Source organism: Ambystoma mexicanum, chromosome 1p (genome assembly GCF_040938575.1).
Source record: "Ambystoma mexicanum isolate Mex_15411 chromosome 1p, UKY_AmexF1_1, whole genome shotgun sequence".
Lineage (NCBI taxonomy): Eukaryota > Metazoa > Chordata > Amphibia > Caudata > Ambystomatidae > Ambystoma > Ambystoma mexicanum.
In genome coordinates this window covers 112,208,998-112,224,212 of record NC_090921.1, presented here as the reverse complement: position 1 = coordinate 112,224,212, position 15,215 = coordinate 112,208,998, and the positions used below count along the sequence as shown (strand labels likewise).

Genomic DNA, 15,215 nt, shown 5'->3' with positions numbered 1-15,215 from the left:
GGCTAGATCTTCCGTTAGACAGGACACGCGACACACACAATTGGAGGCAACTGTCAGAGAACAGCTTTTTAAATTTGACCCCATCTCAGAGGCTGAATCTCAGAGGCTGATATGCTAGAGGTGCTGAATAATATGAATTCTACCACCTGTGTAGAAAACATTTTACCACCTAGTATCATCCTCCAACACAAAGACATTTTCGCTCCTATCCTCCGGAGAATATTGAATGCATCTTTCCAAGAGGGCACAGTTCCCAGAGATCTGAAGAAAGTCACCATCACACCGCTCGTTAAAAAAGCTGGCCTGGATCCTAAGGATCCAGCTAACCTTCGCCCTGTAACTAACTCAAACTTCGTACTTAAGCTCCTAGACAAGGTAGCAACTCAGCAACTTCAACACTTTGTAGAGAACCAGGAGGTTTTGCACCAGCAACAATCAGGCTTCAGAGCGTCCCATAGTACTGAGACAGCCATGCTGGACCTGCAGAATCAGATGCTGAGTTTGCTAGATAAGAATAAGTTAGGGATGCGAATGCTCCTAGACCTAAGTGCCGCTTTCGATTTGGTGGACCATCATCTTCTCATCAAGGCACTTAGAGAAAACGTGGGCTGTTCCGAAGGAGCCCTGGACTGGCTCTTGTCATTTCTATCTAACCGCCAAGCTAGAGTCCACTGGGGTAACAGTTTCTCTGATCCCTGTGACATCCTATTAGGAGTTCCCTAAGGGGCCAGTTTGTCTCCAATGCTGTTTAATATATATATGCGCACTTTGTGCACCTAATTGGTGGAAGCAGGAGTGTCGTTCACAAATTACGCGGACGACACTCAACTCATATTGGAACTGGGGGGCAGCCATCACGCCACGGATAGCGAAGTGATTGCCAGGGTATACAAGACAATAGACGACTGGATGCAGGCAATTTGGATGTGCCTGAATGACTCATAAACCGAACTGATGTTGTTTGGTTCCAGTCGCCAGCAGGCAAATCTGGGGGCAGAGTACAACTCTTTCCAAATTAAAAATGCCATCATCCTGGTGGCCCCTAAAGTGAAAACACTGGATATGATGGTCAACTCTGCAGGCGATTCTCATGCCCAGACCAGCTACCTTCAAAAAAATACGGCGTATTATCTCAGACTAATGAAAGCAATCAAGCCGTTCCCTAATGAAGGCAATATGGCCACAATAGCCAGAGCCATTATCCTATCACGGCTTGATTATGGGAACGCTCTGTTGTTAGGGGCCTCATCCAAGGACTTATCTAGCTGTCAAGTGATCCAGTACAATGCGGTCAGGCTAGTTAAGAACTTGAAGAAGAAAGATCATACTACTGCAGATAGACTATCTCTGCATTGGCTTAGGGTAGAGGAACGCATCAAGTTCAAAGCTCTCTGTTTGGTGCACAAGTGCCTTTATAGCACTGTGCCGGTTTACTTGAAAAAAAGAGCTTAGTGCTCTATACACCCAGGAGAAGTCTACGCTCGGAGGGAAAATGCCTGCTGTCTGTCCCCAATTTCAAGCTGAAATCTGGGTTGGGTAGATCCTTCCTGGTGATGGCTCCCAAATTGTGGAACAGCATTCCTGAAGCTCTAAGGTCAGAAGTAAATCACCTTACTTTCAGGAAGCTGTTGCAGACACACCTTTTCAGATGATGAGGCTGGGGAAAGCTATGTTCGGGGTCCATTATCAGGCCGCAGTGTTCGTTATTTAATGTCTGTCATGTAGCTGCTGTGTTGTAAGTTAAGCGCCCTGATGCCCTCGGGCTACCGGCGCTATACAAAAATAAAATACATACATACATACATACATACATACAATCAGGGTATATGTGCCATTTCAAATTCTGTACAAAAAGTGACTTGTGTGCAAAGACTTAGAATTGTAATATTTTAGGTATTTAAAACCAAACTTCAATACATATTTGTACCAACGTGAACTGGGAGGATGTGTGGTCTAGTACCTACATTTCAGGCTAGACTCAAATTCTGACTTTACCATTTAACCAAAGAGTGTAATCCTGGACAAATCATGTAATCTCACTATGTTCTTTCCTGCCAAAATTAGGAGCCCCTAGAAGTGATTTAGTCTGCAGTATGGTTTAATAAATGGGCAGTGCAGGGGTCAGAGCCCGCCAAGGAGACATACACAAATCTTTATTTGTAAAATATAAGTCCACGTTTATTTATCAAAATTGTGACATTCAATAGCAAAGTAAACATGTCCAATACGAAGTCATCATGGACAAGTGCATATTATAAACAGTATGTATCTGACAATGATGTATAGGGGCTGACAAAGGAGCGGCAGCCCCTCCACCCTGCCACATCCAACCGGGAGTGATACCAGAAGGCCGGAAAGTCCTCAACCTGTAGTCTACCCCCCGATCCCACTCTCACCTTCATGCTAGCACTCCCACACACCCTCAATTCAATAAACATTTGCTGCACAATTGCAACAAAAAATACAATGTTGTGCTTCAAAATGTAATTTTAAGAAACAAAATATCCTATTCCCTGCTTCAATATTTATCGAGGAGGAGGGGGGCTGTCTTTCACAACAAAAATGCTGGACCACAAGCACCTCCTACGTGGCCTCCTGGGGGTAGCCACAGTATTCAGGGAGGTATTGTTGAGCGCACACTATCTCAGATAGAATAAGGACTGGGGGCCTCTTCTGCTCAGCCGCTGCAGAAAAGGAGGTGACCTCATACTCGATTTACCCTAGCCAGGCCAAGAAGACATGGTGGGGTAGGTGGGAGTGATTGTAAATGGGAATGATAGTTAGGGGGAGCTGATGGAAGGTTACAGGGGAGATATTGCCACACTATTTTGTCTGCTACTCTTTTGCCCTGTACTGTTTTTTATATCTCAATTATAGCATTATATTGAAAAATGGTAGAAAACATGTGTCTTTGGGCATGATTAACTGGGATGCATTTCTCAGACTCTTGTTAAGGATTTTGCAGTATACAGCTTTCATTGTTCATGCTTTGGCAATATAGTTTTCCTTATGGAGATGGAGGAGCGTATGGAAGATGAAGTTACTAGCCAATGGAAGGTCAAAGTAGTGAGAGAGGTTAGGGAAGGAAACAAAGGAGCAAATCGAAGAAGAGAGCTGAAGACTGTGGAAGGGGTACTGGAGGGCCTGTGATTTTGTAAAAATGAGCCAGTGGAAGGTGAGAGCAGATTTCCCATTTGAACAAATTGAGTGAACTTTGACAAATCACCTCATGTCAGCAAACCCTGGTGTGGTGAACAAGCCGTTTCCATCCAGAGTCATACCCCTAAACATACAGCTCCAAAAGTAGAAAAAGACAACTTACAAAACAGTTAACATTTGTTGCACTCATGACAGCGATGATTAACTACTCTCACCATAAGCTCCCCAACCATGCCCTACCTACCCAGGACCATCTGTCAGCCTTGCCCAAGAATCAATTTGCCTTAAATCTGCCAGGGAGTGCAATCCTAACAAGCATCTTTATCACACATTCAAGTAGTCTTGCGGGTAAATGTGTCCCAACAACCTGAATTTGAATCCAGGCTTCTGCACCTTATAAAGCAGTCTAACAGACTAAACCAAATAAAGGGTAAATGGATTTTTCAGATCCAGGAAGACATTTTTTTGTCAGATCACAGATCTGAAAAAAGTTGGGCCCACCTGATCACAAACCTGGCCCTCCCAGGTAAAGATTCCTGGAGCCGGGCCTGAATACAGCTCCCCGAATTCAAAGCGTACAACTGAACAAGCACCACCTGGGTGGAATGACACATGTTGGCATCCATGTTGTGGAGTAACTATTTCCGTGGGGGGCTGTACGGTTTAATGTCCAATGCCAGTCTGCGTGCACTGGTAGCTCAAGAGAACTTGCTGAGGGACTGTGTGGGGTCCCCCGCATAAGCACCTCTTGTTGTGACCGACACCCACCAACAGGTGGTAGGGAAAGCCACGGACGCCAGAGAGCCCAGTGGGTAATCTGAGCAGGGGAGGAACACCCGTCAAATGAAGTGCTGGCTACTAACCACAGAAGTCCTTTTTGAATGGTTTGCGACACAGAAACCACTTGCTGTGCAGATGGCGGCTATCACTGCAAGGCAAATAGAGCGAGGAGAGACTGGGGTGATCCCAAGCCCTAAACTGCACATGGTAAAAACATACAAAACCAATCTGATAGAGAAGTTTCTCCCTTAAACCCAGCTGGTTGTTGGAGAGGATGGATGAACTTGAAATCCAGTGCAATAATTAATGTAAAAACTACTTATTTCAGAGGGAATACGCCATAACCTCTCCATTTGTAGAAAAGGGAAACAAAGCCTCAACTGCAGGAACGTAAAGCAACTAGCAACAGTCAGACTCGTGCCTTCCACCAAACGACACATATCTTCACCCCATTAGAACAAGCAATGCGCACAGCCTCAGCCCATCAGACACTGCTTCAATCCAGCAGCGCACAGCATCCATCCAACTGCACACAGCCCCAGCCCATCAGACACTGCTTCAATCCAGCAGCGCACAGCATCCATCCAACTGCACACAGCCCCAGCCCATCAGACACTGCTTCAATCCAGCAGCGCACAGCTTCCATCCAACTGCACACAGCCCCAGCCCATCAGACACTGCTTCAATCCAGCAGCGCAAAGCTTCCATCCAACTGCACACAGCCTCAGTCCATCAGACACAGCTTCACTCCAGCAGCGCAGCTTCAATACACCAGCGCACAGCCTCAGCCCGTCAGACACAGCTTCACTCCAGCAGCAAACTTCCATCCAACTGCGCACAGCTTCCATACAACTACACAGACTCAGCCCTTCAGACACAGCTTCACTCCCGCAGCACAGCTTCAATCCACCAGCGCACAGCCTCAGCTGACACAGCTTCACTCTAGCAGTGCACAGCTTCCATCCAACTGCACACAGCCAGTCCATCAGACACAGCTTCACACCAGCAGCAAACAGCTTCCATTAAACTGAGCACAGCTTCCATCCAACTGCACACAGCCTCAGCCATTCAGACACAGCTTCACTCCAGCAGCACAGCTTCAATCCAACTGCACATAGCCTCAGCCCATCAGGACACCGCTTCACTCCAGCAGCGTACAGCTCCCATCCAACTGCACACAGCCTCAGCCCATCAGGACACCGCTTCACTCCAGCAGTGCACAGCTCCCATCCAACTGCACACAGCTTAGTGCCCATCAGGCCACTGCTTACTCCAGCAGCACAGCTTCAATCCAACAGCGCACAGCCTCAGCCCATCAGGACACCGCTTCACTGCAGCAGCGCACAGCTCCCATCCAACTGCACACAGCCTAGTGCCCATCAGGACAGAGCTTCACTCCAGCAGCACAGCTTCAATCCAACAGCACACAGCCGCAGCCTATCACACACTGCTTCACTCCAGCAGCGCACAGCTTCCATCTAACTGCATACAGCCTCAGTCCGTCAGACACAGCTTCACTCCAGCAGCACACAGCTTCCATCCAACTGCACACAGCCAGTCCATCAGACACAGCTTCACACCAGCAGCACACAGCTTCCATCCAACTGCACACAGCCTCAGCCCATCAGGACACTGCTTCACTCCAAGCACAAATTCTTGGCCCCAGCATTAAAAAGCCTCGGCACAAGCAGAACATTGCCTGATGCTATGTCACATGACTTGGCCTTATGCAGTAGAGTGCAACTCTGATATTTGCATGCCCTTTCTCCAAAAACTGCTCCCAAGACGGGGCTCTTCGCATGATTCTAGAATTCAGGTGCTAGCTGCCTTGCTTTAGCTGGCAGACAGTTTCCACAATCAGATTTTAGTTTTTAAGGTCAGCTGGATTGAGCAATTGCTTTTTTGAAAAAGCAGAAGCAGATGAAGAGCTTATTTGAGTGAAGAGGGTTACCAAGCTGCTACACGATACGTCAATGAATCACGTGCATAAGCACGGGGGAAGTATTATGGGGCCCAGCAGTTCTAAAGCAGGGTATTAAGGGTTCAGAGGAAAGGAGAGCATACATTATTTTCCCAATTGAGAAGAGCGAGGAGCGGAAAGGCATGTATAAGAAGAAGAATAGGAAGAGAAGCGTGGACTAGGAGGCAGCTCTGTAAGAGGAAGCAATGCAGAGACCGAAAATAAGATTGGATAAACAGGAGCTAAAAGCAGCTCCTGGGTATCCAGCATTAACCAGTGTCCAGGAGCTACCACTGGGGAACGAGGAGCTAATACATAGCGTTCCCCAAATCTAATCTCCACATAAGATGGAAACATATTCTGTTGTCCATTATTTATGACCCCATATTCTTTAAATCTTGCATAGAGCTATCCGAATGTGCATTTATAAATTGGTCCAAACGCACAGATTAAATGCACATAGGTGGGGAGCCAAAAGTAGCTTGTGGTAGCTGTTGGTGTCAAGCTAACCAGGCTCTTCGAGGCTTCAAGCTGGAGCTAAATAGACCCCAGCTCTCCTCAATTTCAAACCATGCAATGTCATGGCAAACAATGGCAATCCTGACAACGGATTTACAGTCCATCTCCTTGCATAAAGGAGATGGGGAGAAAGGAAGAGAAGGAGCAGAGTGAGGAGGGGGAGGGCGCGGACACAGAATAGTGCTAGGTTGTCAGACAATGTGAACGGGATGGGGTTGAATGCTTTGGTTAGGTTGACAACACGGAGTTTGCAATCAGTACTGCTAAAAAGGAGCTGGTGGTAACATGAACGATTCCACATTGGAGCAATTGATGAGGAGAGCAGAGACCCAAACGGGAAAGGCGTGAGTGAAAGATGTGGAGATACATGGTGGGCAAAAGACTGCAGTGCGGAAAGTAAAAGGATTTAACCTTGAGCAACAGTGCCGTAACACCCAGAAGGCTTAGGAAATGTGTAGGAAATGGCAGCAGGTGAAATCTACAGTGCCCTGGCCATCTGAACCTGTCTCCCAGTTTTCTGTGAGACAAAGGAAGCCGAGAGTGGTCAAATCTGCTGAGTATAAAAGCATTTCAAGAAGACAATGAGGAAGAGCGAAGCATTACCTTTAATCGCTAGATCTGTTGTGTGGAGCACTTGACCATACATTTAACTAGAGGATATTTTGTCGCAGGCCTGATTACACCAACCAAACTTCATGTGAGCTTCCCCTCCTCAAAATGATCTCAGCCTCCCATTTTCATCTTCACTACCAGCAGCCCCTCTGCTCCTACCTCTGAATTCCGGCATCACATAGATATCCTCCAGGTAGACTATCCGGCCCTTCCAGCTGCTGTAGCTGAAGACAAACAAGGCATGGCCAACGATGCTGAAACCTGAAGCAGAGCAACAAAAGAAGTTAAGCAAGGGGCCCCAATCAGGACAGCCATTTTCTATTCTTGCCAAGGTTTAGAAGTTGGTCACTTGATAATAAGAAAGCACAATGTGAATTTGGAGGTTGGGAAAGTTATTTCGCCCCCACACACACACACCTACTTTTGTACGTCACGTCCCTAGTCCGCATTCCTCCCATCTTCTTTACCTTCCTCGCTCTCTTCCTATACTCTCCTTAGTACTTTTATTCCCCAACTTGTCACAGTTTTCGACTGGTAAAGTTCCCGCTGTTAACCACGGTGATACAGCAGGGATCAAAATAAAGCTTTGATGAGCAGCAATTAAAAGCAGCTCCTGGGTATCAAGGACCACCGAGTAAGCAGGAGGTACCTCTGGGGAACAAGGAGGTAGTTGTGAGCTACAAATCTAATTCCATAGGAGATGCAAGCTGTAACTTTCTGTCCATTGTTTATTACTCATTAAGCTATACATGTCTTCTAGATTTTCCCTAATGCTCCTTTGAAGCCAATATCAAACACTCAGAATTAATTAATTATAGATCTACCTGCATGGCACAAAAAAGTAGCAACTGGTAGCTTTAGTCAAGTTACCTAGCATCTTCTAGGCTACAAGCAGGAGCTAAATGGCTCACAGCAAGTTTGAACCCAGTACAGTACGAGAGGCTCATTACCTTCTTTGCTCTTCTGTCCAGGGGGTAGCTCAGCAACCAGGCATTTGTAGAATGGGTTATCTGTGAAGCCATCCTCCCTCAGCACTAGAAGCATTGTAGAAAAGGGAAATGGGCCAATGGTAAAAAATGAAGAAGAGAAGAGAGGGAAAAAAGAACAAGTTTTAATTTAGGTAAATTATTTGAGAGCAAGGAAATAGCAGGCAAACACTCTGCAGAGTTTTTTTATGACCATTTAGTGTGTGTTTGGGGCGGAAAGGGGATGTGAGTGGGCGAGTACCAATGTGGCAGAGTAGTGGAAGGGGAAAGGTTAAGGCGATCTGTCCTAGGTGAGCACTCGAAGGGTGGGGGGAGGTTTGGGCCTCAAAACAAGCAATGGAGAGTACTTAACTAAAAGGGATAGCGCCAGGAGTCAGAAACGGCCACCTTATTATATAGGTTTTACATGGAACAATTGCTATAGTTTAACATAATCACAGTGTCTTCATACTGTCTAGCATATTTCCTACATTTTACCTATTGAGTGATAAACTAGTTTCACTTAATTGAAAATAAATAAAAATAAGAAAAATCAATTCATGCCCCTGTTGCACACAAGTGTCTGTCGGTGGGGGACAGGCGGGGACGGGGGAGCGGGTTTAAGTGTGTTTGTGTGTCTGAGAATATTGGAAGGTTGAGGGGAGGGGGAATATTTTGGGCTGAGAAGGGGCTAGGGGGAATGAAAGGGAGGGGGTGAAACCCTGCTGAATTCATCGAAATCCAGCAAGCGAGGGAGCTGGTGGAAGTGAGGGTGTTGGTGGGACCGGCTTCCCGAGGGTGGTGGGGTATTTCGGATTGTGATATTCTGGCATTTTGGAGTCCACACATAATCAGCTGAAATAAATCGTTCTTTTTTGTGTGTTCGGCCTTCAATAGGCAGAAATATCACATAGAACAACATTTTCAGGATGTCTCAGAGTCATAATTAGTTGCACTAAAACTACTTCGAGGCAAACTCCAACCACCCGAATTTCGGCTCGTTTGTGGCCCTAGAACCGTTCAATTAGGCCAAACAAGTTCATGGGTTCAAAGTAGACGTGTTCCTTGAAGAGGAGGGCGTCTGGCGTCCCCGAATGGTGTTTTTTTCTTTCCATTTCAAGCATTAGTACCTTCAGGATACACAGTTTTTCTAATTCCAGGGCGAGAATCCCAACTAAAATAAATAGAAACACGTTGTTCCACTTTCCACGGTAGACATAGAAAAATGCAATATATTGAAGATACAAAGGCACTGCAATCACAGAAATAATTTAAGAAGCCGAGCTTCTTTGTCATCCCTTGTAGGGTCAAAGATGCTCTGCCAATGTTGGTGCTTTGGCTCTTGTTATTATATTAACTTACACAACATTGGGGTTTTAATTTTGACATTTACCACTCCTTACTTTCCCTATCCCTCACTCCTCCTACCCTTACCCTTCTCTCCCCCTTATCCTCCACCTCCTTCTAGCGGCGTGACCTACGCTACTTGGTCCTCTTTTTCTTCACTCCTTGCTCCTCTTCCCTCCCCTCTCTCCCACTTCTCTTCCCTTTCGGCCGATGAGGCGTCCTCCTCTCTAACCTCTTCCCTTTCGTCTACTCTAGATGTTCTCTACCCTCTCTCTTTGTTTCGCCCTTCTCGCAATCCCGCCTAACCATGGCTCTCTTCTCACCTTTCCTCCATGCATCGTTTCCTCAGACGTCTTGAACAACGCTGGATCAAACATCCCTCCCCTTCTAAGCAATCTACTTACTTCTCCTACCATACTCTCTATGACAACTGTCTCAACTCTGCAAAACAAACTTACTTCTCCGACCTCCTCCACTCCCAATCCTCTCATCCTCGCCGAATCTTTCAAACTCTCACGCGTCTTCTCTCTCCCACTACTCCTGATCATTCCATTGCCTCTCCCCTCTCTGCCACCGATTTCGCTAATTTCTTTTCTAACAAAGTCCTCAACCTTTGCCAAGACATCCTCTCCTCCCCTTCTTTCTCCCCCTTCACCTCCTCCATCTCCCCCTCCCTTTTCTATGTTCTCCTTCACTCCTGTTACTCAGTCTGAAGTCTCCCTCCTCTTATCTAAAAACTCATCCTACCTCGTCCCCCTCAAACCCTATCCCTACCTCTTTTATTCCCAAAACGTACCCCCTCTGTTGTATTGTGCCTGTCTGAGGTGAGGTAGCTTGTGATGTCATGTGGAATGTTTATGAGTGGATGATGGAATGTTCTGAGTGAGTGTTCTGTGTAGTGGCAGTTACAGCTGGCTTGCCCTGGGTGATGGGAGCCAGTGTTGTCACAGCTAATGTCCTTTATGTCTTCATGTGGATCTGTAACTAAGAACCTGGAAATAAACTTACTTGTGAACATAAGGTGCATGGAACTTACCTCTTAACGCCCTCCTCATTCCCTACCTCACCGCCTTCTTCAACACTTGTCTTTCTTCATCTACCTTCCCTTCTCTCATCAAGCACGCAACTATCATCCCTATTCTGAAAAAAACATCTGCTGATCCCCTTCTAGACTCTATCGCCCCATCTCCCTCCTGCCCTTTCTCTCTAAACTTCTCGAACGGATTGTCTATTCTCAACTCTCCTCCTTCGACTCTAACCTCTCTCTTCTCCCCCCCACTCAATCTGGTTTCCAACCTCACCACTCCACTGAAACTGCCCTCACTTCTGTTCTCAACTCCCTCCTTTCTGCCCGCTACTCCAACACCCCTCCATACTTATCCTTCTCGACCTTTATGCTGCCTTTGATACTGTTTATCACCCTCTACTCCTTAACTCTCTCTCATCCCTTGGTTTCAAAGACTCTGTCCTCAACTGGTTCTCCTCCTATCTTTCCAACCGCACCTTTGCAGTTTCTTGGGGCGGTAACACTTCCCCTATCTATCCTCTCAACCATGGCGTTCCCCAAGGCTCAGTCCTTGGCCCCTTTCTCTTCTCACTCTACACTTCTTTCCTAGCTCCTATCATCTCCTCTTTTGGTGTCTCACACCATTTCTACGCTGATACCCAACTCTTCCTCTCCTTCTCTTCCTTCACCCCGGACATTCATCTTAAGCTCTCTTTCTGCCTTTCTGAGATTAAATCTTGGATGTCCTCTCACTTTCTAACCCTAAACACAGACAAAACAGAAGTGCTATTTTCCCTGCTAACACACTCCTCCCCCTCTCCTATTCTCTTTTCCCCATACCAACTCCCCATCTCTCCACATGCTCGTAATCTTGGCCTTCACATTGATTCTAATCTCTCTCTCTCCCACCATGTCTCCCTCACTGCCAGATCTTGCCGCTTCCGCCTTTATAACATCGGTAAAATCTGTCCCTTCCTAACCTTTCATGCTACTAAACTCCTGGTCACCTCACTTGTCTTCTCTAGACTTTTCTACTGCTCCACACTCTTTTTCGGTCTCCCTTCCACTCACCTAACCCCACTTAAATCTATCTACCACTCTGCTATCCGTTGCCTCTTTCTTCTCTCACCACATGATTACATCTCCTCTTCTCACTCCTCTTTAGACTGGCTCCCCCTTTCACTCCCAGCTCAAATTTAATTTCCTCTGTCTCGTCTTCAAATCCCTCTAAGGTCTCGATCCACCATAGCTCTCCTCCCTCCTCACTTTCTACACCCCTTCTCACTCACTTCGCTCTGCTGAACACTTCCTACTCACTTTTCTTCTACCATCCTGTACCCCATCCCGCTTCCGTTCTTTCCAACTACTTGCTCCTTTCCAGTGGAACCGCCACCCTCTCTCTATCCGCTCTTTCTCCTCCTACCCCTCCTTCTGCACTTTTCTAAGATCCTATCTCCTCCAATCCCCACCCTGACTTCTACTACCTCCCTCTCTCCCTCTCTCTCTCATTTTGATCCCGCTACCCATCCTTACACATTCCTGTCCTGTTGTTTCTCCCACTTCGGCCCTACACTTTTCATGCTATATCACAGCACTCAAGTTAATTGTTGTAATTTGTTGCATATAATGTTTTCTATTACTTGATTGACATATTGTTTGCAATGCTTATTGCAGTCTATATTGTCCTCTTGTAAAGCGCTTTGGCGTAAAGCGCTATATAAAAATGTTATCAATACAAAAATACAAAATTATAAACGGCAAAACTACAAGGAGCCATTTACAGAGTATTTATTTTATTCTATTTTGTGTTAAGGTTTATATAAACCTTTCACAAAAAGCAAATAATGTTTTGAATACATATAAACTGATCATACTTCTAATACAAATTTCATTAGACTTGAAGAGGCAGAAAAATAAAATACATTACTCTGTTCATCCCATCAATTAAAGTTTACAGAGTAATATGGCATGCCTGACAGGTCAGGCAGATTATCTACCACCTGCCATGGGATAGCGAGAAAGAACTACAGAGTGGGAACTAACTTTAATGCAGGCTATCGAGTGAACACCACAAGGTGCTATTGAACAACCACAAAAAAAGCACGTTTGGCAACTCCGGTCCTACCATTACCAAGTGCAGAATACAAGGAATTGTGGTAGGGATGGATGTGCTAATCCCACATAAACGGATGCAACTCAAGACGTTTAGGATTCATTATCAAGAGGACGAGGCCTGCATTTATTATTGTCGGAAACATACATTACACTTTCCTGAAAGATTTCCAATTTAACACGTATAAGGATCACTGAAAATAACGTTGCCCTCTACTCTTTTCCCATTAATTGATGCCTGCTGGGAATACCTTGATAACAAGTCCACATTCACTAATTAGTGGTGAAAACTAAAATTGCATAACAAAAGGGGAGTAAACCTATTGTCTAGGTTGCCCATGCAAGCCGTTTCTGCTTCTAATCAGGAGTTTCACCCAGACCAATTTTAAACGGGCCCAATGGGCTATGAGCAGTTGGATGAGTCTGCTGACCTGCTCAGGTAGCTAGCTAGCGTTATACCCCTCACCTAACAGCCAGCAAAGCGCACCTTCTCTTCGGCACCTTGCCCTTTCACCCTGGACGACCCTGCCCATGCCAAGCCTTGAACCCAGTCTGCTGCAACAATCACGCAGGAGATGACGTTTTTTGTATTTTAGTAGCGCTGTAGTCTTGCATTGTGAGTCTCGCTGTTTTGTGCCACTACTCTCACTACAATTTCACTAATGTTTTCTAGATAATACAAGCTGCATACCCTCATACAAGCTGCATACCCTTATCACAACTAGAGATCAGCTGGATTCTCCTATACGTATAGCACTCCATCGCAGTGGAACATAGCCATATCCCTTCGGGGGAAGAGCCACCCACCCGCCTCGCCTACATCTGCAATAATATACTATTCTACTTCATAACGCACATCACCTCTGCCATTAGAATGCAGCCAAGTCCCACAAAAAGAATTCAGGTCAGTTGGGCACATAATCAGTTTCCTTAACTCGCCGCAACCCTCCTGACGGTCTATCCAGGAGCCATCCACTAACCAGATCGCCATGGGTCGCTAGCAGGGACTCAGCCACCTCTCCCCCTTACCTTTGTGCTCGGTAAAAGGAACACACGCATTCTAAAAATCCTCTTTTCAATTCTCATACCTCTCAAACTATTGCCTCCAAGGGCATCCACACCCACAGCGCTTTGAGGCTATACCAATGGATTTAGCCGCTATACAAATGAATTACAACATAACAGACAGCAAAGAAGACACTTTTTAGGAGTGTGCATTAAAGTCATAACAGCTGTCCAGGTGATCCGTCCATCTAATCACACACAATCCTAATTAAACCCTAATTAAACCCATTCCGAATAGGTTCGGATTACGAGAACCAGACGTGGATGTAAGGACCAATAAGAACTGTGTGGTACTAAATTATGCATACCTATAGGCAAATCAATGTTAGATCACAAAAACATTGAGCCCGTATGTGTATAAAATCGAAATGTAAAAAAATTCCAAACATGAAAAAAATTTGAATATTGCCAAATGAAACATTCTCGCATGTAAGGGATACATAGTCCATTATTTCTTCTCGTTTTCATATGAACAGAAGCAAATGGTTCCGGGAGAGACTATGGTCATTTATTGGAGTATATTATTACAGGATAATGAGGCTCTACCCTATTCTCATTTCACCTAATATGTGACAAGGTGCAGTTTCTGATGTTTATTCCTGCTTTTCTACTTTATGATGCACTCACCCCTTCGTCGGGTGTGCCGCATCTTCCATGATGTGCTTACCACAAAAAGTCTATACAGTGGATTACTGAAATCATTAATTAATCAGTTCTTTGTGATGAGAGCATTCCACTCAACGGACACATTTAAGCCATTCCGTACAGTATCAAGGGTATATATCCACCGTTGTTCAATGCAGTGTAATATTGTGCCCATATCGCCACCTCTCATGTTTGTTTTTACATGCTGCAATACAAACCATCTGAGGTCCGTGTCCTTATGTTTCCGTTTCATAAAGTGTTCTACAAGGGGCTTATCTGCAACTTTATTTCTAATGCAGCTCCTATGCTCCGATACGTGCTGTCTCTCCTCAGTGTGGTTTTACCAACATAAAGTAGTTGGCAAGGGCAAGAGATCACATAAATCACATTTTTAGTTAAGCAGTTAGCATGGCAGTTCATTTTCCATATACGGCCACTATAATGAAACTCCTGTTTGCTCTCAGTCAATGGACATGCTACACATTTGCCGCATTTATAGTGACCCAAAATCTGTGAGAGACCCCATTGTGTAGTAATCGATTGTTCTTTCAAGGGCTCCAAGTAAGTATGGACAAGTTTTTGTCTCAGGTTCTGGTTTCTCCTAAATGCAAACATGGGTTTTTGCAAAAGGGTCCCTGGTTGTTTAACTAGATCCCAATGCCCGTTTATAATCCTTTTCACATCGCTGCTAATGGGGTTAAATGTAGTTACACATACCAGGCGCTTAGCGTTTTGTTTTTTATGGGTGGTTAAGCAGATCTCTCGATCAGTGTATTCTGCTCTCGAGGTGATCTTTCACCAACCTCCTAGGATATACTCTGGTCTCCAATCTATCTTCAAGTTGTTCAGCATGAATTCTGAAGTCCTCTTTTTCTGTACAATTCCTCCTTATTCGTAGGAATTGGCCATACGGAAGGTTTTGACATAGGCTAGAGGGGTGTAAACTATTAAAATGGAGAAGAGAGTTCTTTTCAGTGGGTTTCTTGAATAGAGAGGTAAGACGATTTCCCACTTTTCTAATCACTAGATCGAGAAAACTACCTTG

General features: G+C 45.3%; 1 protein-coding gene across 1 annotated transcript in view; it reads right to left on the bottom strand.

Moving 5' to 3' along the window:
• The window catches only part of LOC138566820 (thialysine N-epsilon-acetyltransferase-like), a 238,396-nt gene that overhangs the window by 117,766 nt on the left and 105,415 nt on the right, over positions 1-15,215 (bottom strand). Inside the window, exons 3-4 of the mRNA XM_069644497.1 lie at positions 7,981-8,064; positions 7,190-7,291 (exon numbers count right to left, since the gene is read on the bottom strand). Of these exons, the coding sequence (XP_069500598.1) occupies positions 7,190-7,291; positions 7,981-8,064 (186 nt within the window). The remainder of the gene's footprint in view (positions 1-7,189; positions 7,292-7,980; positions 8,065-15,215) is intronic.